The following is a 25400-nucleotide window of genomic DNA, read 5'->3' as shown; positions in this document are numbered from 1 at the left end:
GGCAATGGAGGGTGCCATTTTTACCAAAATGGGCCAGATTGAGATTGATAATTACTCAAGTAGGCCCGCACTGTTTTGTAAGAGGAGTCGCTCCAGAGCCTTCCGGAACCCGGACCTCGTGAATGGATCGAGTTGAGACCGGTTCTAGGTAAATTTTATCGAGACCCGTATCTGAAAATATAAGCAGTCGCACCTAGGTTCGAGACGGCTAGTTCAGGGTTCCAAATGGCATCGCCGTCTTAATGAACCTGAGTCACTCCTAAGCTAAAGCATACAATTGATTGGGTGAGTAGTTGGTAGGTTGAAATTTTAATAATATTTTCCATTTACCAAGGTAAAAGCCGAAATAATTTCCTTAAACAAGAAAAATACGCATACAAACTAAGAAAAACGTTAAAGCAATATTCACTAAAATATAAATGCATAGAATGAATTGCAAATTACAAGTAATAAGCAATCTAGGTCCCAAGGACGGTAAGTAAAAGAACAACACAAGTAAAGTCTATGGAAATCTTTGGCATATGAATAATGAATAAGAGCCCAAAGATTTTCTTAATTATGAGGAAAAGGAAGCAAAGAGAAAGACATGGTGCAGCAGGCAGTCCCCTACGGGAGGAGGTGTCCAGGAACGAGGAACATGAAACCCAGCGCGACCACCAGGAGAAGACCGCTAGCGGTTACAGTGGCGGCGGAGTTGGGCTTGTCTTCGGGCGGCGGGTTGTGGGTGGCGGGCTCGTCGTCGCCACCGGGGCCGGTTGGCTCTGGGGCAGGGGCGGCGGGCTGGCCCATGACGCGGATGATGAGGCGCTGGCCGTTGCGGCAGTGGGAGTAGGTGCCGCTGATGAAGTAGAAGTAGCCGAAGCGGTCGAGCGTGAAGCTGGTGTTTCCGTCCTTGAACTTGTGGATGGGGAAGGAGTTGTTGCAGCGACTGTACTCTTGGCCGTTCACTACCAGCACCGAGTCGTTCTCGTACTTGAAATCTTTTCGCAGAGAGGGAGAGTGAGTGAGATAACATAATAAGAAATTGGCGTTTAAGTGACACACATGAAAGTTGCCATTTGTTTGAGAGAGACACAGCGAGAGAGATCCTCCCTGCCCCATCTAGTTCCTCAAAATCTTGAAAACTGACTATGAATCCAATCTGATTCACTTGTAAGACATTAAATCAATAAACGAAGGAATGAATTCAAATAAATAGTGAACTTCTGTACCATTTTCAGGTCTTATCTGTCCTTCACTTCAGCAATCACAATGACGTAAAAATGTCAATTTAAAATCCAAGTAGAACTTCTTATCTAATCTAAAAGACAGATAATCGAGTAAAAAATGGATTTTCTCCCACTAGAAAGAAAAGGATTAGACCCCATGTAAATCCTTCCCCTCAGCCTACTACTTCGATTTCAGAAGACAAAAAACACCACCAACAGCATTTACAAAACTCTGTTCTTTTCGTCAATAATGAACACAAGGTTCAACGGAAGACGTGTGAGGCAAACCACAAATAAGTCCCTCTCTCTTCATAGGTTAAACTCCCGATAGCAAAGGCCTGTTGAATGTTAAGAGCCTTCAAACTAGCCAACATCATGTCTTTCTAAAATTTCACGAGCAGAAGACCACAGAAAAGCAGAAAACAAATCAGAAGAACAGGAAGCAAGAATTGGAATGTGGGATCATAAGAACCGAACTTACAGAGGGAGTCGCCGATATGGAATCGGTTTTCGGAGGCCCATTCGTTGTACTTATCCGTGTCGTTGCCGGTGGGCTCCACCCACCCTCTGGGGCCACCCACCCGGAACTCCAGTCCATTGGCGGAGAGAGTGAGGACGCCCACCATGACGATGACGATGACGATGGAGCGCAGCAGAAGCCCAGCGACGGCCGGTGAAAAGGACGCCATTGTTCTTCCTCGGAGAGAGAGATTGGCTTGAAGAGAACAAACGAGTGCCAGGAAGCGGGAAGAAAGAAGAAGAGTGATGAAGCCAACCGCAGAGAGAAGAGAAGGGTAGAGCGCGACAACAAAGAGAAGGGAGGACGGTTACGATGGGCTTTTAGTTAGCGCACCTCTATTGTAGTTTGTATGAGAACGTGGGCCTCGTGGGGAAATAACTGAAATCTTTTTTATGAGACCAAAATGGACTTGGGTCGAGCCCCTGGAAGGAGGAGTGAACCGCAGAATAGCGCCTTCAACTGGAGGGCATTCTGGAGAAATATGATATGATGCAGACTTGTGCCCCTCGGTTTCCCTCTCTAACGAACCACGTCTTCTAAGCCAAGGGCCTGTTTGGATGTTACTCACAAGTCTGGTTTTTGAATGACCAGTGAAATTATCAAAATCTTCTTAATCGCGCCGGGAGATTTTGATTCTGATCCAATTCCGAATTCATTTTGACCAATATGACAAAGAAACGTAGATGCAATTACTTAGCTACAGATTAGAAATGCATTCAGATTCAAGCAAGGTCGAACATGATTAGATACAGATCGAATATAGCATTCAGATTCAGACAAACATGATTCGGAATATATACAGGTGTCTCTAGTTAGATGCGTGTGACAGCCACGCCTTTGTGTAAAATGGTGGAGAGCGATACCTATGTTGAAAAGAACACTATTGTCATTGCTGGTGCCGATACAATCTAAGACTCCTAAAGCAAAGGGAAGGCAAAGAAAGAGCCTTAATGCCATTTTTTCTAGCAGTGGGTTGTTAATCTCTCATTCATATAAAAAGGTCCAACATTATTATTAAAATAAGTGTCAGTTTTATCTAGATTTAGTTTTAGATATAGAGTTTGAATCTGAATCGAACCGTATGGGAACGATTAAATAGAACTATGGATTCAACCCAAAATATCCCTATTTTGGGTTCAAATGCTGAATATGAGAGAAATTGAGGAAGAGTTGAATTGATGGCGTCCAAGGCTTTAGAACGTAAGTGGAGATTCGGAGAACAATCAAAAAGACTTCCGTTTTTAACCTGAAAAAAATCAGACCCACGTGGTTCAACAAAGAAAAACCGAGATATTGTCGCTGTTGTGTGCTGGACGTGTTTAACTCATCTGGGAATTGGGATCACCTACTGAATAATACATTATAAAGTATCCACTTACGCGCAGAAGGTGTTCACGAATCACGGAAGTGTGTGGGAGAGAGAACGAGGCGGACTGCAAAAATGTATAGCGAACGAAGGCAAAATGTATTTTATACAAAATTCTTTTATAAGAATAAAAATAATGACTTTTTCTGGAAAATCAAAAATTAAGATTGAACTATAGAATAATATTATTACACATACTTGTCTATAGTTTCAAAAAAAGCATCACAATAATGCGATCAAAACTTCTTGGCATCTCCTCCGAAGGAAAAGGCTCTCTTGCGTGGTGCATGGCTGCTTGCAGTTCAGTCATACCAATTTGTCACGATTCTGAATCAGCGGCAGTGTCTAATTTCTGACGCTTTGCCTCAGGTTCATTTGCTTGATCACAAAGTTCATTCGTTTGATTGTCATGCCCATTGAGGCCGTTGACCTTTCCCGGCCCCAGCAGGGAGGCATGCTTGCTTGTTATCTGTCTTCCTGCCCTCGGCTTCGGGCCCCAGTGGTTTTCGGGGTTCGGGAGGAAGCGTGCAATCTTCTTTGCCTGTGCTTTGCTTAGCGAGGATTGTGCGCGAGCAAAGTTCGCCTGCAGCATTGCACAATGACATAGATAAGAATCACAATAAGCCCAACAGCTGCCACCGTTAAAATTATGGACAGTTAATGGAATGCACGATAAGTGATGGACGAGTCATATAATTTGCAGTGAAATGTTACACAAACAGATGTTGCCAACATGCCAGGCAAAGACATCCAAGTAAAAAGTAACGAATTTAACGAAGGTGGAAGATATAGATGGGAAAGACACCTGAATGGTTGGTTCCTTAGACAGAATGACACTCCCCGATTGGTCAGATGGCTGTGCTTTTACCGGGTGAAGCTTTACCTGCAAAAAAGGCAAAAATGAGATGAAGGTTTGCACCCCCACCCCCCACCCCCCCGGTCCCCCAACCCCAACACACACACACAAAAACACCTTTTAGACATACAGACACAAAGCAAATTGCTTATTAATTTATTACCCAACATCGCATGATATCCCAAATGACACTCATCGGTGCATCTGACTTCAGTCCCAATGGGTTAGCATGAGTTCCAGATATGCGGTACCCTGTGTTTATTACAGCAGAACGGAACATAACAGCTGAAGGAGAAGTACACTTGAGGGTGGCACACAGATTGTGTAGACTGACATACAGAGGTACATCAAGCAACTCCTGCAGACCACAACTTCAACAAAATCAACACAAACTAGGGGAAGAGGACAAACATAATTTAAATAAAAAAAAAAAAACAACGTCAGACAGCATTGTTTATGGTGGGATAAGAGAAGCAACGTTTTCCTCTAAAAACTGTCTATACCGTAACAGTATCTTCCATTTATCATTTGCATCCCTAACCAATGTCAACAAGACAACACCGGCCCTTTGCATTCTGAAAATACATCTGGAATTTAATGCACATATGACCTAATTGGGACTGTCAAATTCTGAGGTTCACAATCAGTTCCCCGATGGCCTGAAACCCAATCCACTAGTGTTTCTCAATCTAGTCAACATGGAGAAGTTGTTGTCTTGTCACATAAACATCGCCATATGATTTTGAAAATTGTTAAGACATCACCATGGAATGCCAAGAATTATGAACGAAAAAGAAGCATTTCAAACAAAATAAATCCCGACATGGTATTCAATGGAGCCAATAAAGTGGCAAAGAAAATCCTCCAGTTTGGAAGCATTAGTACCTCAGATACTGTGGTTAAAACAGCAGATATCCTTTCATATGCTGGGTATCGTTCCTTGGATGAAGTGATATTTGTTAAGATAGACGAAATCCATTCTTGCTCATGTATTGGAGCTGACCATATAGGCCCAGCCAAGTTGAACCTTTTCCCACAATCAGTGCACTCTTGAGGTACAACAGGACCATAACCTGGGGCATATTTGACACTGTTGTTCTTGGAAAGGGAAAAGAGGCATCAACAAGGTTACTTAGTCTCAATCCAAACAAAAGTGGGAATAGAAAAAAAATCAACTTTCATATAGATGTACTTTTTGAGCAAAATACACTAGACAAACCAAATCATAATCCAAGAACCATAAGGACTTGGAACTTAGAATTTCTACCAACTCAAGCAAAGCCTGTAAAATTTTCATCAACAAAATCTATTTTATAATTACATGAGCTAGAAATTCCCCAAGTAGCATATACAAAAGGCTGGAACACAAAAATAAAGCATCAATAACATCACAAGAAAAAAATCTTCATAAACAGTTCTAGGTCCTATGAATAAGACTAAGTTATAATAAGAAGATTAAGACTATGATATGTTGAACTTATTCAAAAATGAAACTGCAATAGCTTTAGCTAATGAGAAAGCACAAATATAAGAAAAATAATCAATATCATAGAAAGAGAAATAAACGAAACCAATGGTATGGACATGGTCAAACCCATGAAAACTTAAGCTTAACCCAAGAAATACTATAGGAAAACAAAGGATAGAAGGATACCTTACTAACAGTCCTAGCAAGTGGTTGCAGGTGGAATGAATCACATCCAACACACTGGTAGATGTATGATAGCTTAAGTGGAGTATTTTTCATTGCACTAGCAGAACTGCACAATGTAAACAAAAATGGATGAGCTGTAAGCTTCATGGCTCTAGCCTAAGAAATGGTGTCACTCATGAACAATATGTTGTGTCAAAAAAGGAATTATATAAAAACTAGTCAAACCACCAAACAAAAAACTATTGTCTAAAATGCTGTCAAAGGAATATATTACGCACGTGTATATGCGAACAAAAACCCGTACATAGAAATCCACTGACACTGAAAGAACAGGAACGATGTAACGCTTGTAGCGGTTTGCATGGCTCTGCATGTCAAGAGATGTCAATATGAAAACAATGAAATAAATATTAAAACATAAAATCCTCTCTGAAAACAATAGGCTACCTCTATACAAGCAAGGAGGATTCTCAAAGCCATCTCATGGCAATACTTTCCTCTTGAAGGGTATGAACCATATCTGCAGTATTAATTAGACAGCAAATTAGTTTGTGTGTAATTCGTAAACACATGCCTAAATTAATTAAGGCTGTTTGCTTTACTTGGAATAGCAGACCTCCCCATTGTTCCCACACAAAACTGCCATATCAGTAGCTGTGCACATTAGCATGCCACCATCCACAACTGACTGAACTGCTGAATCCAGGAACACCGAAGGTGACCCATATGGATCTAGATCAACCTAGAACCAGGCAGTAAACACAAAAAATCTTCAGTCCAAGGTTAGAAGGAAAAGCAATACGAAACTATAAAAAGAAAGAAGAGAGAGAGCGCACGCGTATGTGCTTCCAGTTTTTCCTTTTTCAACTGATGCACATTGATACTACAAGAAAATAAATAACAGAACAGCAAAGACAGTTACCACATCAAACTCCTTTTGGTGAGTGAGCATATAGACTCTAGCGTCAGCAAGCTGTGCCTCAACCTTTGAGCAAGCAAGAGAACCATTAAGCTTTATATTTCGCTTGCAAGCTTCAAAAGCCACTGCATCAGAAGAAAATTTAAAACCAGACTTCACTTAAGGTGACATTAATCAAGTAAATAATCAATCAATAATATCTTAGAAAAAGAAGAAGTAGAATACTTTTGTCATTATCAACAGCTATAACAGACCCTATTCCTTCAACTTCACGTGCATAACGCAATGCCCTTAGTCCAGAAGCAGCCAAAGCCTACAGTTCATTGACATGGCAAGGGCATTAATAATGAAAAACGAAGCAAGAAGGCAATATCAGGAGAAAAGCTGAAAAAAGGAGTAGATATGGTGATAAACCTGCCCAGGACAACAAGATTTTTACTAAGAAGACGGAAAATTTTCTTAACCTCGAGAATCTTGGGTGGCTTAACTTCCTTTGGATCTCCGTTAGGACCGTTACTAATAGAATTGGTTGTAACGGAACCATCGCCTGGTTCATCTTTTGATGAATCTGCAGCAACTTCATGTTCCTGGCCATTTGCTTCTTCATTACGATGTGAACCTTCACGCTCGGGCACCGGTTCGGACTTGGCAACTTCAGATACAGTCTGTCTAGCTTCGACCTTTTTGTTCCACTTTGCTGTCTGCTCTTCCTTTCGTTTAGATATGAATGTTCTAAGAACCGCTATTGACAAGTCCCTGTTAACTACCTGGTTATGGATGGTGTTCCCGGTCAATCTGATGAAGAATAAATTGTACCAAGAAGCATGAATATAAGAATGTTTTGATAGTTTTGCATCAGTTTCAATTGAGATCATGCATTCCCGAGCTTCCCAATTAGAATCCCTGATAACCTCAACTGAATCTCAGAGACCACTACTTGGGATTGTTAATGTTTGTTTATGGGAAGATTATACTATAGTTAATACACGGATCAGAGATCGAAGCCACTAAAAACAATAAAGAGGGGAAGAAAACGCATTAATCGATCTAGTAGGTAATCAATCTTTTGTAGGAAAAAGGAGTAATCCTACTTTTTCTAGACAGCACTAAAGCGAATGACATAAACAGAAGGGTTGAATTTTGCAGTGCAGAAAGCAAAAGCTGGGAATTGTTTGCGACCCACTAAGTCGGTACAATAAGCACATTCACAGGAAAGGATCAAACGCTCAATTTCCAACTACAAATCCACTTTTCCTATAAAAAGTGGACCATGCCAAGGGGGGCGTTCAAATGCACCCACAAAAAAATAAAAAAAATGTTCCATTTTTTACAATTTCCCCACTATCAGAATAGACGAAGCCCTTTTTCTCGAAAATTCACCTGTGTTTTGTTGTAGAACACATCGTTCCCGTGCATCAGAATCTCGGCCTCCCCTTCTTTAAGAATCCTATATTCGTTGGGATCGCTCGGGAGCGTCTTCGCGTTCGCGTTCTTCTTGACTCCTTCATCGCCCATCTTGGGCACGGAATCCAGGAAAGGAACCACACAGAAAGTTTAAACAAAAAAACCCTCTTCCCCTCACCTCCCACCACGTATTCCTCTCAAGCTCTCAAAACAACCGAAAAATAAATAAATAAACAAATAAATCCGACGGTTATCGATTCAACCTTCACGCTTCAATCGTTACCAAGCAGGCGATAAATCTCTCGCTCTCTCTCCAGCGAGAGAAAGATATCGGACTAGGGTTTAGGGTTCTTGTCTGGAAAAAGCAAGGAGATGGAGGGCGAAGGAAAGAAGTCAAGGTGCTGAAGGGTTTTTAGGGTTTTTCGTCGCCTGCTTGCTTGGATCCCTCCCTCCTCCCTGCTTTTGCACCAGAAAAATAATGTCCTGAAAGTTTGAAAAAAATAATAATAGAGGACGTTTTCATCTTTCAATCAGCGCCGTCGATCATGGCCGCCTTACTCTCCTTTTGTTTTAGACCGTCGGATCTTTAGAACCTAGCGGTTTTGAATCTCCTTTATGAAGGGAGAACAAGGGACTTTAGTCTGAAATCAGGGTCTCCTCACTCATCTACGTTGGTCGTTGGAGTCATCTTCCCACCTCACTCTCTCTCTCCCTAAAATCTCGCTATTTTTATTTTTTTAATAAGTAATATATTTTTCACCACTTCTTAAAACGACCCGCCATTATCTCTCCCACAACGACCTTCTTCCTGAATTTTATTTTCATGCAAATTATTATTTTAAATCAGAGCTACATTTTTCTAAAATTGAATTAGCTTAAACTTAAAACATGGGCAACAAAATTTTGCACAAACATGCTCGAGTTTTGACAAAATCGCAAAAACTTACTCAAATTCTGATTTTTTAATTGCACATACATATACATATATATATATATATATATATATATACACACACACGTATTAAAAAAATCAAGTTTATATATTTTGTAATAGAATGAAGATGCAACCTTTTATACAGAAGAGACCATTTCATAGTTCATTTACTATATGATGTGTACACACGCTACAGATTAATTATCAAATATTAATGACACCACACATAACTTTATGCAATGTTGTGCTCCCCCGCATTAAGCTTTTGTGGTTCCGTAAGTTTGATAGTGCATTAGATTCTCGGATGCCATAATTTGATGCATAGTTTAAAACCACAAAATCATTGATATTTGATAATTATACTTGAAAAAGGAGAATATTATAGATATATATATTCTTTATTTTTGTGATATTTATTTGTGCTCGTCTTTCACTTCCGAGCTGCTTCCAAGTATCAGCACCTTGACATCGGATCGATTTAAAATCCTGCACGTGTGTACATACAAACATATATATGCTTAATAATGTAGTTAAACTATGTACATTGTACCCCACACTTACATTTAATATTACATAAATAAAGATTAAATCGCAACTTAAAAATAATGAAAAGGAAAAAAATGTGTTTGAGTCAGGTCGGGACTCGTGTGTGTGTGGTTTTTGAGTTTGAAAAGAACCATTAACTTGAAAACTTAAATGGTGTCACTGGATTTTTAGAACCACCCAACCATCTAAACCAGAACCGTGTGATTAACACGGTGATTAAAAGAAAAACAAAAAAAATGATGAACATTTTCATCATCTATTATTATTTTATATTTTTTTTTCTTTCTCTCAACCATTCTGATGTACGACTCTGGTTAGATAGCTAAGTGATTGATAACCAAAGCTCAATCATTCTCATGGCACCTCTTTGTTTATTTATGAAAAGTTAGGCAAACATCTTTGAACCGCCCAAAAGTTCAGCACCTTCTTGTAAAATTTTCAAAATATTAATCACCCTTCAAGATATAACAAATTTGTCATCTTACTTTATTGGATCCTAACCTTGAAATGGATCGGACGGAGTCCGGCATGTGAATAGATCCATTCCCACCAAAGCTGGGTCCCACCAATGCAAGCCTTCAAATGGTAAAGGAAAAAAACTTTGATTGAGGGTCAAAACTTTTATCTAATTTCAACAACCGTATCATATTTGTTAAAATGTCTGTATAGTGCTGCAAGCTCAATGAACTTGTGTATCCTTAACTATCAGTGTTTCATGCCATGATTCGAATCATTCATGGAATTCGTCTTGGAAACATGATTATGGATCAAACCCTACCTCTTTTTTGTCTTTAATGAGTGTCTTTCAATCAATTTTTCACGCATCCTTGCTTGTTATTTATTGTGGCGGTTGTCTTTAAGTTTTGTTTGGATGAATGGAAAGGAAGAGAAATGTCAAAAACAATGTTTTTTTTTATGTGTAAATGAATGAAAAGAATATAATTTATTTTGTTTATGACAATGTCCCCACTACCCTTCATTTTAACTGCTTCCAAGATTTGAGGTGATTATATTGAATGATTATTTATACTTTTGGGCCGTCGTGTTTATTTTTTAGCTGTTCCCCTATTGAATTTATTGCAGCAGTGTTGTGATTTTTTTTTTTTTGTTCACTGAAAAATTTTGAAACCTATCTACTAATGCATACCATATTTAACTTTCACAATGCAAACTATGTCAGTTGCTGGTTTTATAAGGTCTGTAATATTATCATACGGGTCAATCTCATTTTCATCCAAAACTCTCCTTTTTTTTTGGATTGAAAATCCCTACCTTCCCCTCCTTTTCATTTCATTTTTTTCCTTTTTTTCTCCTCATATCTAAACACACATTTGCACGCGCTTTTTTTTTTCATCCCAACCAAACAAACTCATCTTTTTTTATATTAATTTCTTTTGCACCCCATTTCCTTGCATACAAACTGCCCCTTAGGGTGAGGCATCTCATTATTCTCTCTCAAACACATTCTAAAGGCTAGTTTTTCTGATGACTTGTCTTGAATTATCAGTCCAGTACAATCAGCTAACAAGCAAACTTGATCATATTAATGCATGATTTTTGGTGTCAGTATGGTTAATGACTAAAATATAATTAGTTCATATTATTTAAAAAAAATTAAAAATAAATAAAATTATGAAAATATATTTAACAAATTACTAAAATACCCTTCCTCAGTTTCTGCACACGGGCATGTAGAGGAAAACGTTAAGTAATGGTTCATTTTGGCTAGCACATGTACCGATATCAGAATTGTACACGACGACAACTTAAACTAAGCCCCGTAACAATTGTCATTGAATAGTTGGTGCCTTGGTGGTAAAGGCAGAATTTGCTTCCTTGCAGTTCAAAGAAAACATCACTTAGCTTTTCATGTTCCTCATCCATTGATACTTCCATCATCCACTACAAAAAAAAATACAGGTTTTACTAACACATAAAAGTTAAAACATACAGGCTTTACTGAAATCCTTCGGTCGCTTCGCCAGATAAATTGCATAAGGATCTAATATTATCGTGTTTTCTGTATAAAAAGGACTGACGCCCATGAGAATCGAATCAAGGTCTAGGTTTATGCTGGAGTGACGCTCTAGGAAATCGAACGAAAGCCTGGGCTTCTACCAGGTCAGTCTATAATAGTCACTCCCTTAAGACGTTTTTACTCATACCGGATTCGATTGAATCTGAATTTCAATATTTGTTGATCGTGTAGATCTGAATTGCTTGTAAATTTAGTTTTGGTTCTCAAATTTAGCTAAATCCGATTTTTGAATGCAATTTAACTTCTTTAAATCCCATTTTTTTCGTTACTATTATTTTGGAAACGACTTCTTCATATATATATATATATATATATATATATATATATGTTGTTTTCCAGATATTTCATAAAAATGACCTTGCTTTTTTAATTTGGTGTTAGACACAATTAAACTATTTTTCTTGACATTATTGTTAAACGTCATTCTTTTTGCATGTACTCTGAAAACATTTTCTTCCCGACCGCCTTAGTTTAGTTCTAGTAGCACAAAAGTAAGTCGTGTTTTTAAAACAAGGCCTGAAGCAAGACTGTGAATGGAAATTCCGAAAATTTCAGCTTGCTATTTAGCGTGTCTGTCGAAGGCCTGACGTGTTTGTTCCGTCTACGACTCTGCGGTAATGCCATCGCTCTGCTTCCCGCCTCCGCAGCTTATTCTCTCCGTATTTTTCCTCTGTTTCATGCATTTGTTATTTCTTCAGTAGGAGCTTGTTGTGGATCGATTTCCGAATCCGCGGGCGTTAATTCTTTTGATCCCGACAGAAACTCTGGGAATTTTGTGCTGTTTTTCTACTCGCTCCGCGGAGAATTCCGGTGGATTTCTGGTTTATCTGGAAGTGAGCAGCGTGGTAAATAACTTGACTCGTTACTTTGGTGTGTTTTTTTTTCTCATAACTTTTTCTTCTTCGGAGGACCTTTTTTGTTTATTTTCTCTTATTTTTTCATTTTTTGCTGGAATGACTCTTTCCTTTTTAATCCTTTAAAATGAACTCGGTGTATGTATTCCTTTCGCTCTCTTTTCAAATCTCAGCCTAGCATTAGTTACTTGGATTTCCAGTTGTCCTCGAAGTGAACAACGTCTCTGTTGCTTAATTCGTCAGGTTGAATTTAGTATCTATTATTTTCTCTTTCTTTTTTGTTTTCCAAGGAATAAATTTTCTCCGCAATAGAACATGGTGCAAGCAATGTATATATAAATTTTTCCTTAAAATCGCAGCCTCTAGTGTTGAGCTCCTATTCTTGCTATTTTTTGAAAAAAAAAAAAAAAATGTGTACAATGCTTCAAGTTCGTTTTTCTTCTCTCATCATGCAGAATATATGAATCAAATTAACTTAGCAGGACAATGAAAGAAGCATAATAATGCAAAACAATTATTTTTTCTCAGCATGCTAGCGGATAAAAAATCTTCTTACGAAACTATTATCTCTTGATTTGATTACTGCGAGTAACAGGTCTCTTCAGGTTTTTTCTTTTATTTTATTGAGAATTTGGAAAGTAAGTTCACTGAAGTTTTAGATCGTGAACCTGACCTAAACTTGGAGGATCATCAGTTCACAGTGATTGTCAAAACCTTTTTGCGGCATTTTCGATGAAAAAAAGGTGAATCAAGGAATTATTTGATTTGCTTTTGTTATCCAGCTCATACATCTTCAAGCTAGTGTCTGGTTCCACGTATCAAAGCTTACCCTGCTCTAGTTAAGCTAGTGTATTTTGAGTCCAATTAAAACTTGGTCATACGTCGTTCTATTTTAAAATTGTTCGACGTGAATGTCAAACTCAAAATGGTTCACCGAGATGACTCGCCTGCTTTCTATGAATTCTCAGAATTCTTCTGTGTGAGATGTTTTATTGTGCGTCATATATTTGTTTATGAAAGCTTTTCCTTTCATTCATCATTCATGGTCTTTATAATAGTAAATGTCAGAAAAGAAAAACACGCCCTTGTCTGTGATTGATAATCTGCATTTATTTGTTCCTCAGACGAGATCTTACTTCAACTTTCGTGTGGCCAAACGTAGGAAAAATATGCAAAGAATTACTCGATTATGAACTTGACGAAGTTTCTTCTGCATTAATCTCTCTCGCCAGTTTGGCTTCTTCATTTTCCACCTGAACTTCTCTCTCTCTCTATCCCTCTTGGTATTGTTTGATAACAAGTCATATATTTTTCAGATTCGAGGGTTTTTTTGTAGTCCTTGTTGGATTATTTATGGCTGCAGCTACTGCTTCAGAGGGAATAAAGCCTAGAGGTGCTAATTTTCTATTTCCTAAATGGTAGACTACGTCTAGTGAATCTTCGGTTTCTTTTCCCTTTCAGTCTGTTATTTTCCCATTTTTTCCAAACAGATGCATGCATTGTGGGAGCTGTTCGAACGCCAATTGGTGATCTAATGGGTTCTTTGTCATCCCTTTCTGCTACCAAACTTGGATCTATTGCAATCAAGGGTTAGTGGTGTCCAAGTAATCATTTTCGATTCCTCTTGAATTTTTTGCACGTTATTTCATGAAAGGGAAAAAACTAAAAAGACTGCATTGCATTTATGTGGAACTCTGCAGGTGCACTCAAAAGGGCAGGTTTACAGCCGTCAGAAGTGCAAGAGGTCTTCTTTGGCAATGTTTTGTCTGCCAACCTTGGTCAGGCGCCTGCTAGGCAAGCTGCACTCGGTGCAGGAATACCCAATTCTGTTGTTTGTACCACAATCAATAAAGTTTGCTCCTCGGGGTTAAAGGGTCAGTTTACTGATAGTCTTGGTGTAATTTTCGGCTGGAATGAAGAACACCTCTCTCTCTTTCTCTCTGTTGAATTCATTATTTACATCTTCAAATCTCTAGTCAGCGTCTTTTCTTAGTTCTGAAGCATTTACTGGATTATTTATTCCTTGCAGCAACAATTCTGGCAGCACAGAGCATTCAGTTGGGTATCAACGATGTTGTTGTCGCTGGTGGCATGGAAAGCATGTCAAATGCACCACATTATATTCGAGATTCAAGGCTAGTTTGTTGGTCGTTCTTTTTTCAAATAAGACCCAAAAAAGTGGTTGATGAGACGAGGAAATTTTGATTATTGCAGTCAGTTTAGGTTCTGTTATTGCTATTGGCTCCCCATATTTGTGAATCAGCTTCCTGAATATGTGGCCTGAAAATTTTTATCTGTTTTTCTATATTTTGATGGAATTACTTCAAATTGAAAAAGAAATGGTTTAACCATTGTTCAATGTAGATGTCCTGTGTAAGAGAATGAACAATGACAGTGACAAAAACTGCATTCAATGTTTGGATGGCCTTGCAGTTTGCCTTGTAGGTTATATTGTAGTTTTGCTGATATTGGACAGTCTTTTGTAAGATGGGACATGATTTTCTAATGATTGCAAGTGCAGAATAATGGAACTTAGATATCTTTTCTGAAACAGGAGGGGGCTTCGACTGTCACATGGAACAATAATTGATGGTTTACTCAAGGATGGTTTGTGGGATGTTTATAATGATTATGCAATGGGTATGTGTGGAGAGCTTTGTGCGGAGCAACATTCGATAACTAGAGAAGAACAGGTTCGCATTAATCTCTCTATGTGTTAGTTTAAACTTTAAAGGATAGCAGTTAACGAATACTCTGCTGATAACATCTTTGGCATTCCCAGCTCTGATTGGCACTTCACTAATGAAGCTTGAAGTAGTTTGGCATTTTATTATTGCATATTGCATAACATATCCAGATGTAGGTGTGCAGGCAATTCCATGATAAAATAATCCTGAGTTCACTTGATTGCTTGTGCCATGTTAGTCAAACCACCTCATGGACTCATTCAAAGCGTTGAACAGATCTATTTTGTATTGCTTGTTGATGGCTAAATAACATGGGCAGATTATGTATAAATTGCTTCATGAATTGAATCAATAGCATTTTCTTTTTTAGTGGGGTGGTAATCCTTGAAATATCAGCATGCGTTGTGAAGCTTACTGGTATAAGTCCACTCATTTCTTTTCTCTGTAGGATGCATATGCCATTCAAAGTTTTAAGAGGGGAATTGCTGCACAAAATGCTGGTGTACTAGCACTGGAAATAGTGCCCGTAAGGATCAACATCATGTACCAGTGAATGCTCAATATTCCCTGTCAAGTTAGCAGTCATTGTTAACTTAGCAGTTGTAATGCAGGTTGAAATACCTGGTGGACGGGGAAAATCATCAATATTTGTTGATAAAGATGACAGCCTAGGGAAGGTAAAATGAAACTCTCCACCTTAGCACCTACCTGTATGTGTTAATGCATTTCCCTGCAGTCTGTACTTTTTTCAAGTAGCTAATGTTGATAGAAGAGTTTTATACATGACTTGTTCAAATGATTACTGGAAATATTACCGTGTTAATTTTGCAGCTCTTCACTTATATGTTCTCTTTCTCTATGATAGTTTGATCCTGTAAAACTAAGGAAGCTCCGGTCAGCTTTTAAGGATGGAGGTTCTGTTACAGCTGGGAATGCATCAATAATTAGGTTTGCCTGGAAACTTTCAGCGACAATCTGGTTAAATGTGACATCTATTTGGTGTTGTTTCCTTAGGAAAAAAATAACTTAAAATTTACTTGAATGTTGATGCATCTTATTGGAACTGCATTTAATATCCTTCTGCTTATTGGTTGGCCAACAGACATAGCTTCTGTTAGTTCTTTTGCTATATGTCTTCTAGAATTGCTTTGTCATATTTTCATGGGGATCAATTATTTATCAGGCCACCAAGTTCAAATAAATGTTTTGTTATGTATACGTAACATCCTTAATTGATGGACTCTTTGTTCTAACTTTTAGCTGTCACTCTGTGAAGTTATGAATTTCTCCTTCATGATTGTGTGAGTTCACTTGGAATCTAGTGAAACTGTGAAACAGACCATTGTGATCTCATTGGAAGATGACATTAGAATTAATGGGGTCAATAACTTTCCAGCAGTGTGTTTTACCATTCCCACTAGTGGTTTTGCAGTAAGGGTGGTCCAGTTAGCAGCAATGAGCCAAATCTGTAGATTTTCCATCTTCAGATATGAGTTGTGAATTCTTGAACTAATAAAGCTGCTATGAATTTGTTCATCATGTTCTTATGACCAGATATTTCTTTCTAAATAATGAAAAGGTTGTGGCTTGTGACCATGAATCATTTTGTGCAATCAATTCTGGTATCAAAAGAGTACCATATTGCCGGAAAATGCATGTCATACATAAAGTTGACCTTGGGCTACCTTATTTATTACAGTCGCCAATCCAAGAACCTTTTAGTCATGTATAAGCTAAGTTTGTTCTATAGTGACAACCACCCTGTGTGACTGCACGGCATAGCCACAAATATCATGATATTCTTGAAAATGTCTCGTTATTAACAAAAGAAAAAAAGAAAACGATAAAAAACAGGAAAATATCGTGATATTGTGAAAAAACGTTGAAAACATAATTTTATCGTGATTTTAACGCGATTTTATCACGATTTTCCTGATTTTTCATTTAATTTTATTACTTTATCTTTTTCATCATTTTAACTAGATGCTTTGTATGTCTTTTTATTAATTTTTCATTTCTTGTAATTTTACCTAACATTTTGATTTTTTATTTTTTAAAAGAACTCCAAGTTCCAAAATTTCCTTAAAAAAACAACTTTGCCAAAAAACGCCCGATAAAAACCTGTGAAGTGTGAACGATATTTGTGGCTATGCCGCACACTTGCCACCCAGAAAATGTAAGAATAATCTATTAATCTCATTAATATTTTGTTTTTCTGCCAACCCAGCTTTCAATATTTTTATTTTATATGCCATAGATTAATTGTAACAAATATGAACGATTTTTTATAAGAAAAGAATTGCCTGTAAATGCTCCTCTTAGACGCATTAAGCATCTATGCATTGGTAATGCTCATTTTCTACTTGGCAGTTCTAGGTGATTATGCAATGAGATCTGATCCAGAATCTGGGCACTGGTGATGCTTTTAGCGGTCTTTATGTATTGTGCAGGACATCACGTTGAGTTTTACATTCCACAGCTTTATATTCCATCATTTCTCTGCATGATCATTTCCTTTCTTTACATCAAAAGATTATGGCTTTCAAGGAGTATAAATTGCCTACTACATGCATGTAAAACCTGGACTTCTCTCTGTTGAATATTTTTTTAGTTGGTCTGGGAATCATATGATCAACTCCAGCAGTATGCAATATTTTAATTTTGTTTTCGAGATTTTAATTAATGGAACATGTTTCTATATAAGAAGTGTCCTGTGTTATGCAGTGATGGAGCTGCTGCACTTATCATGGTGAGTGGAGAGAAAGCACTAAAACTAGGGGTTCCAATAATTGCAAGGATTAGGGGCTATGGAGAAGCAGCTCAGGTAGTTTATGGACATCATACTGCAATTCATATTGCAATTCCATATACCTTTGATTTATATCGGACAGTATGGAAACTAATATTGACCTCCCAGGCACCAGAATTATTTACAACTGCACCAGCTCTTGCAATACCAAAAGCCCTCTCAAATGCTGGCGTGGAGGCTTCACGTGTTGATTATTATGAAATAAATGAAGCTTTTTCTGTAAGTTATTGCACTTTTCTTTCACATACATGGACATTATTTTGTCGCATTCGTTACTCTCTTCTTTGCAGGTTGTGGCACTCGCAAACCAGAAGCTGCTTGGTCTGAATCCTGTAAGTCTTCCTCCGAGTCCATTGGATGTCATGCACATACACTAATTTTTTCTTTTCTTTTGGCCTTCAACTAGAGTTATTTTATGAACTTTGATTTTCTTTGCATCTTGGAAAAGTTAGGGAAGACTGATGTGTATATGTAGATTCTTTTTCTTCCGGACATGTCAACTGAAAAATGCAAGTCTTTGCATGCTTCATTTCGGTGAGATTTTATATCCCAAAAAAGTATGTTTAAATATGCAGCTTAGCTTTTAGGTGAGAAAAAAGCTATCTCCATGCTGAAACATGAAGTCCAGAAGCTGAATTTGATAACCTCTTAAATTCTCTATTGTGCTTCCAAATTGTTTGACTTTTTGTGTGGTTTTTGTATGTGCTCTATTTGCTGCATCTTTTAAAGTCGTTCAATCGGCTTCTTCGACAGCTTTCAATTTGCGGAAAGAAATTCTATTAAACATTTTAACTGTGGACTGAAAATCTATTTCCCTTCGGATTCTTGAAAGAAATGGGCCATGCTATTCCTTCGGAAGTTATCCAATTATTTATCCATTACAATTTATTGTTCTTCTTGTCTAGTGTTTTCCTTCTCTTCTTGCCTCAATAATGTCTATCCATACCATTTGCATCTGTGCTGGAATTAAAATCTCACCTTTTAGGGCAACAAGGAAACGTTTGAACTCTTCATTCGAGCAGCACAAGTTGTATGTGTGGAAATGTAGACAACTTCGATGTCAACTTTCATGCAGAAGTTCTGTTTCGCCCAGAAAACCTAATTCCTTTTTGCTTACTCAAAGCAAAGCACGTATGCATGCAAGATTGAGCTTGGCATTAGTTTGCATTTCAGTGCAAATGGAATAGTTGATTCACAAAATGCATATCTAACGCATCTTCATTTGGCGTGCACATTCCCCGCCACAAATTAATAATATTGCACCAGTTTTGGTCCAAGTATCTCTTGTTGTTGACAACTGCTATCTTCATCCTTGCAGGAGAAGGTTAATGTGCACGGAGGAGCTGTTTCATGGGGACATCCAATTGGTTGCAGTGGTGCACGTATTCTTGTCACTTTACTTGGAGTAATGTTTCTTATCCACTACAATGCTTCTCTCCCTTTCCAACATGACCAGCAACCCCTCCCCCTCCCTTCTCCCCTTGCAAACACATAGTGCAAAGAGGAATCAAACCAGAGAATGGCCTTTATTGGTCGCTGGTTTGACCAGCTATGCCAAACCCCTTGAGACCGAATGAAATGTAAGATACTAGGTAAAGCTTAGTCACAAAAAACATGTTTTTTTAATGCATAAAAATGTGGGCAATAATACCGTTTAAAATAAATAAAAAAAAACTACTGTTTTCTTGAAAAAAAAAACAAAACCAAAAATATGCCAGACTTTTTTTTTTGTGTTTTTTCCTCTTTTTTCCATTTTAAGCTTTTTTTTCCGTGTTTTTAATGTCAAACTGCTTGTTTTCATTTTCTAAATTTTATTTTTGCTTATTTAATTAATTTTCTATGTTCACGTTATTATTTCTTACTTATTCTATTTTTCTTAATTTTTAGAATTCTTAAATTTTAACAAAACCCTCTTTTCAGTAAATTTCAAGCTAGAAAAATAAGAAAATCTTGCCATTTAAAATGCTAGAACGTTTTTAATGACTATGATGTAAAGCATGTAAATTTCCTTATGGTCCATGTTCTTCCATTGTGATTTACGAACAACATATTTTGCATCAATCTTGCACCCAGAGATCTGGAAGTTGCACCGTAGAACAGACAAATGCCAGTGTGTTCTTTTATTGCTGATACATAGGATTCCTGACTGGGATCTATCGTCTCTTTTGTAATTACTATTTAGGTTCTGAGGCAGAAGGACGCAAAATTTGGAGTAGCGGCAATTTGCAATGGTGGCGGCGGAGCTTCGGCACTAGTTGTAGAGTACATGTAAGTTTGTTTCGCTTGGTAACACTTGCATTCGTGTCCTTCTCTCCTCATCGTGCAGCGATTTCAAAGTATCCGATTCTGTCCGGTTCTCGAATCTTTCCTTCCCTTCTTTTCATGAACTGGAAAATTTTCACTGCGTGAGCATGTTAGCTTGTTTGAAGCATAGCAGTCAATGCAGTTCAAGGTAATAACATTGAAAATTTTGTTTTCTGGAGTGAAATTTTGTTTTAGTCCATTCACAATGGCCTAGTTTTGCCAATTCACTAACAGCTGGTTGAGGTTCCACGTATTATTTTATCGAACATCATGACGTCTGGGTGCAGGCGTGCATCTAGTTTGCTCCAACTCTTCTGAGTGAATTTCTACTGTATGTGAAAAGCAATGATAAAAACTTTGGAAGAATTGTAGGCAACTTACTTGGGAAAAAAGGGATTTTTTTTTTCTTTAACGAGAACGAACGACCTTTCAGCTGGCCCCAATAGTTTTGGCATAGCTGGTTGGGCCAATCTGTAGCAGAAATGCGGCTGCCGATGATTCCCATGGCCGTCAAATTTCTGAGCCAAAGCAGGCATAGGCCCTAGGGTTGAGGTTACTAGCTTAGCTAGGGTCTAACTCTGCGAGACAAGTGATAAAGTCTCTGGACACTACACATTCTTCCATTCGGAAACAAGAATAACCTTTCAACTGAGGGAGCGGATGATTGTCATCTCCTGTTCTATTGTCTTCGCTTGGATGCCCCCGTGTTTGCGATGCCTTGGTCTCTAATCACTGGAAAATTCTCCTGATTCGTTTTGGCTATCTGGTATTCAATGTTTTTTTTAATAAAGTAAACTTGGAGGTTTCGAGCCAACCACCTTGTATGCGTATCCGTTTCTTGCTTGCCTTGAAATAATACAACTTGAACTGCAACTTGTATTACATATTGTGAGGATAATATGATAATAAATTTGTTCTGTAAATTTGGTTTGGTTCCAAAAAATTCTGAAGCTGCTTGACTTTAGTAAAAGTGCTTCTTTCTATTAAAAGGTGGTTTTCGTTCTCTATTCGTTCGTTATGTATTCAGTTTTTCTTATTTTTGCTGATAACGAAGAAAATGTTGAAAATCATGCGAATGAAAAAAATCAAGATGGAAATTGCGTCTTTTAGAAATTTTTCTAAATTGGACAACCGCTTTTGGTTTTTTTCTTTTGGCGTTATCAAGTCATTGTCTAACTGTCTTTGTGGTGTTGCAGGCATGGGGTGGCACTGAAGCGTGCATTGCTTTGATCTGCATCCTTTTCTCTGCATAGCCCAACTTTGTCTTTGTCATGGTGAAGCAATTGTCTGTGAAGTCAACGTTTTCTTTTCTGACGTGATAGCTTAGCGAGGACACCGGCGAAAGTTCCGGCCGCTCAAAAAGGATGTTCTCAAGTCCTTCACGTTGGTGATGGTCATTAGCGTCAAAGTAACTGGCTTGTATACACTTTTATGTATAAGCTCATAATGTTATGACCCAGCCATCCCCGTTCAGAAACATGCAAAATGACCCTTATTAAAAAATCTCCCTTTATTTTAGAAACAAGCTTATGATGTTATAATACCGCATCCCCTTCGGGAACGTGCACGGAGACCCCCCTGATGGAAAATTTAGCAATAATAACTTCCAAGAGATTGTGATAACCTTAAGATATCTTAGCATTGCTTATGAGCATTTTTATTTGTATTCGGATTTGAAATATCAGCGAAGTAATAGGAGAAATGTCAGATTCACGGGGTCATAATTTTTAGTAATTTTCTGATATTATTTTTCCTTATAGAAGCAATATTGCATGGTGAAAATGCAATGAAATTTAAATAAAAATTGAAAGCATCACCAAAAATATGTAAAATCGAAAAAAGAAAAAGTTGGATTGTTTTAGGAATTGAGTCAGTATTTATTAGCATCCTTATCTGTGTTTCTGTTACAAAATATAAAATTAATAATGAAAAGAAAACGTTTACTAATAAAGTATTAGTGAAAATGTGAGGAGCACTGACGCTCTTTTACTCCGAGCCTCTCTCGCTCTCTCTGGTTATAAGGAAGTTGTTGAAGGCAAAAGATTTCACTCATTTCCTTCCAAGGAAAAAAAGGATTCTTCCTCCTCCTTTTTATTGTGTTCGTCCGGGCGAGAGGAAGAACCACCCCCCATCTCTCTCTCTCTCTCATCTTACGATTCGTTCTGGCGAAGGAAAGAACTCTTCTTGACTACGTACTCTCCGTTTCCTTTAGTTTTCGATCGCCCGAGGGATTTCCGATCCGTCATCTGCCCAGAATAGGTTGTTTTTTGAGAGGCTTCTCGTTGTCTGGCCGGAAATCGGTCGGATGCGTAGTTGCGTTCGTGGGCGTGGCCGGTGATCCGAACGGGCCGGTAATTCAATATGAAGCTGAAACGGAGGAGGGTTCTTGAAGTGCTATGCCGAGAATCCCGAAAACCCTAAATTGTTAATGTTGGGTTTACGCATTTTTCTATCTTAGTGATTGACGTTGTTCATTTTCTTTCGCGGGCTTTGGACGTATTGACGATTGAAATTCGGTGCTCCTTCGATTATAATCGGTTGAGTTTTGGTTTATCCAGCTGATTATTGGGCCGGCAATCATCTATTTGGCGGATTGATGCGTTAGCTTATGCTATCACAGTGAAGAACCCCGGTACCACTACCTTTGTTATTGAGTTGCATGGGTCATCGATCATGCAGAAGGTGGTTAATGGTAACAAGTGTTGATCTCTGTGTGGGATTGTAATGATTTGGGCTTCCATGGTGGAGCCCGAAAAGTCCACCGTCGACTGCTCATGAAGGCATAAACTTGCTAAGGGATTATCTTTATGCATGTACAGCTATATTGAGTTGTTGACTATGCATGTATTTGTAGTTTAATATAAAGTTGGCATTATTATACATTTCCCAAGAGCTTTACCACTGCATGAAGCACCAAATCTGTGCCTTCTTGAGGAGTTATGCCCAACAGAACAGTCCAATATTGACTCCCGATCTATGTGCCTGTGTGAGTGACTCACTGAACTGAATTCACTGTTTTTTTTTCCTCAGCATGAGAACTAAACAGCATCAAATTAGATATTAGCCAAAGTGCTTATACTGTTCTTGAACCAGTTCTGCAGTGCCCTAGAAATTTGTTTCAGTACTTAACAAGAACTGCACATAATCAAATTAGATATTAGCCGAAGTGCTCATAGCCTTATACTGTTCTTGAACCAGTTCTCCAGTGCCCCTAGAAATTTGTTTCAGCACTTAACAAGAACTGCACATAAGTAAAAGCTGCAAGTTCTATTGCCTGCAAAAGATTTTGTCAGCTAACTTATTTTGTTCTCCTTCATGTGTACCTGCAGATCGCCAAATTTCTCTTGTTTATGGCAGTAACTCATAAAGCTTACACTGTCTCGAGATCATTGAATTCATTTAAATGCTATATCATTTTTGTATACATTGCTGCAGAATATTTTTGAATTTTTTTTCCATTCTAGCACATGATAAAAGAACCCTTGTACCTAGACCTTATGCTGTTGAAGGCATCATTGATACCCTTGAACTAAAGTGAACATACTGCATTGAATGCTATGAGTGTGTCAATATGATATATGTGGCCCCACCTAACTGCTGGTCTGCCTGTTCAACACTATCTTGGGAAGTCATGGAGAAATTATATCAGGTTGTAGACTAAGGTTATCTAGGTCTGAAATGCCAGAAAACCTTCTTTTGAGATAGTTCCTTTTCTAGTGGGTTATTTTTTTTGTTTCATTTTCTTTCTCTGATTTCATGATTTTTTTTGCTCTACTATTGCAGAGCTTTTGGCAGCTTTTTAGAGGTGCCTGGGGTGACTGTTTTCCTTTACATCAGGTGAATAATAGGCAATCTTATAGAGGTACAAGAGGAATCTTTTTTATGCACTTTTGTGCCATGTCTCAGCTGAATAATGCTTCATGAGATTCCTCAAGGAAATCTTTTATCATAATGCTTGCATCTGTTTTGGATAATACAAAACAAAAGTAGTGCAAATTCATATAGAAAACAAGCAGGGCAGACTGTGTTGTTGTTTACTTCCGAATTTGGAAGCTTGGCTGAATTTTTTGGCCTTATTAAAGGAGAACAAGAAATTATTAAGTGTATTGCGAGTTTGGATGGTGAAGAAATCATTGGTTAGTTATGTTTGCGCAGTTAATCGAAAAGAAACCTACCTTGCTAATTGAAGCTGGTCTTCTTGGTCACTTTGCTGCCAAGATGCTCTGAGTTGAATTGGTGAAGTAAGAACTGCTAGATATGTTGTCGCTGAAACTCTAATTTGTGGTCACACTGAAGTGTGGGTTTTAATGAGTATGAAGTATGAAGTATGGGTTTAAGCAAATGAAAAAATATGATAAATAATCTGAGTAAAAATGATGTTATGAGGTTTTAGATTTTCTCTTGAATAGCATTGAGATTGCAACTTTGGTGATCCCGTGTTTGTAGTGTTAGCAACTGGAAGTAGATATGCATGAACCATTTTCAAGCCAAGAATGTTTGTTTGAGCTTGACTGTAAACAATTTATGCTGGGACTTTTCCTGATCGCAGTGGTACCTGCTATCTTTATGGGGTGATGTAGTTTAATTCCTCATTCGTTTAAAACTAAGGTTATTTGGAGGTGGACAACATCATGTTATCGGCACATCCTCTTTTTTGCTGCTGTTTGGGAATTTACATGTATTGAGCTATCTTCTTATGGTTTCACTGTATCTCAATCGCAGCAACATCTTTCTTCTCTTTTCGCTTGCACGGATGCAGATATTGTGGAAGCCAGCTTGCAGACATTTGCTGCATTTTTAAAGAAAACAATTGGAAAGTGTTCTATCAGAGACCTACCGTGAATTCAAGACTTTTTGCATTCTCACAAGGATGGGGTAGTAAGGAAGAAGGCCTTGGGTTGATTGCATGTGCCACTGAGAATGGATTCGACTCTGTGGCTCACCAGTTAGGCTCTACTCTTCATTTTGAGTTTTATGAATCGAGTGGCTCACTTGATGAGACTGGTGGTAAAGAAGAGAGGAGAGAAGGTCTGCAGGTGATTCACTTGCCAGACATTGGCTCCCACCATGTGAGTGATCTGGATCTTCTAAACAAGCTAGTCATGGAATATAAAGTACCAACACGGTTACGATTTTCACTCTTGACGAGGTTGCGTTTTGCAAGGTCATTTGGTTCATTGGCTTCTCGTCAGCAGTACATCTGCATTCGTCTATATGCGTTTGTGGTGCTTGTTCAAGCTAGCAATGATGCTGATGACCTAACTGCATTCTTTAGCAATGAGCCTGAATTTGTTAATGAAC

The 25400-nt window shown here is 38.1% G+C and overlaps 3 protein-coding genes across 7 annotated transcripts; 1 reads left to right on the top strand and 2 right to left on the bottom strand.

Moving 5' to 3' along the window:
- Positions 1-469: 469 nt before the first annotated feature.
- Positions 470-2020, bottom strand: LOC116251294 (early nodulin-like protein 2). Its single transcript, XM_031625464.2, has 2 exons — positions 1690-2020; positions 470-980 (listed from the first exon to the last, which is right to left on the bottom strand). The coding sequence occupies exons 1-2, from the start codon at positions 1895-1897 to the stop codon at positions 607-609; spliced, it is 582 nt and encodes a 193-aa protein (XP_031481324.1). The 5' UTR covers positions 1898-2020; the 3' UTR covers positions 470-606.
- A 1122-nt stretch (positions 2021-3142) lies between these two features.
- LOC116251364 (probable tRNA (guanine(26)-N(2))-dimethyltransferase 2) lies at positions 3143-8392 on the bottom strand. The gene is made up of 12 exons (XM_031625584.2): positions 7904-8392; positions 6988-7290; positions 6749-6836; positions 6527-6648; positions 6207-6346; positions 6052-6124; positions 5883-5971; positions 5605-5710; positions 4836-5048; positions 4114-4308; positions 3900-3977; positions 3143-3677 (listed from the first exon to the last, which is right to left on the bottom strand). Exons 1-12 carry the CDS (start codon positions 8036-8038, stop codon positions 3414-3416), a joined length of 1806 nt encoding a protein of 601 aa, XP_031481444.1. The 5' UTR covers positions 8039-8392; the 3' UTR covers positions 3143-3413.
- A 3629-nt stretch (positions 8393-12021) lies between these two features.
- LOC116250856 (probable acetyl-CoA acetyltransferase, cytosolic 2) lies at positions 12022-21725 on the top strand. 5 transcript variants are annotated; one of them, XM_031624822.2, is made up of 16 exons: positions 12022-12059; positions 12144-12290; positions 13616-13692; positions 13790-13888; positions 14000-14173; positions 14329-14434; positions 14854-14992; positions 15435-15512; positions 15598-15663; positions 15852-15934; positions 17711-17810; positions 17904-18014; positions 18086-18127; positions 19114-19200; positions 19978-20063; positions 21296-21725. In XM_031624822.2, exons 3-16 carry the CDS (start codon positions 13653-13655, stop codon positions 21327-21329), a joined length of 1245 nt encoding a protein of 414 aa, XP_031480682.1. In that variant the 5' UTR covers positions 12022-12059; positions 12144-12290; positions 13616-13652; the 3' UTR covers positions 21330-21725. The 5 variants fall into 5 exon arrangements, with proteins under 5 accessions (XP_031480682.1, XP_031480685.1, XP_031480681.1 ...); XM_031624825.2 differs by lacking the exon at positions 12022-12059 and adding an exon at positions 13424-13530 and having other exon boundaries at positions 12066-12290; XM_031624823.2 differs by lacking the exon at positions 12022-12059 and adding an exon at positions 12086-12104 and having other exon boundaries at positions 12205-12290.
- The last annotated feature ends 3675 nt before the right edge of the window (positions 21726-25400 follow it).

This window comes from Nymphaea colorata, chromosome 3 (assembly GCF_008831285.2).
Source record: "Nymphaea colorata isolate Beijing-Zhang1983 chromosome 3, ASM883128v2, whole genome shotgun sequence".
Taxonomy (NCBI): Eukaryota; Viridiplantae; Streptophyta; class Magnoliopsida; order Nymphaeales; family Nymphaeaceae; genus Nymphaea; species Nymphaea colorata.
Note: the sequence above shows the minus strand (reverse complement) of the source record. Positions and strands in the feature narration are given on the sequence as shown.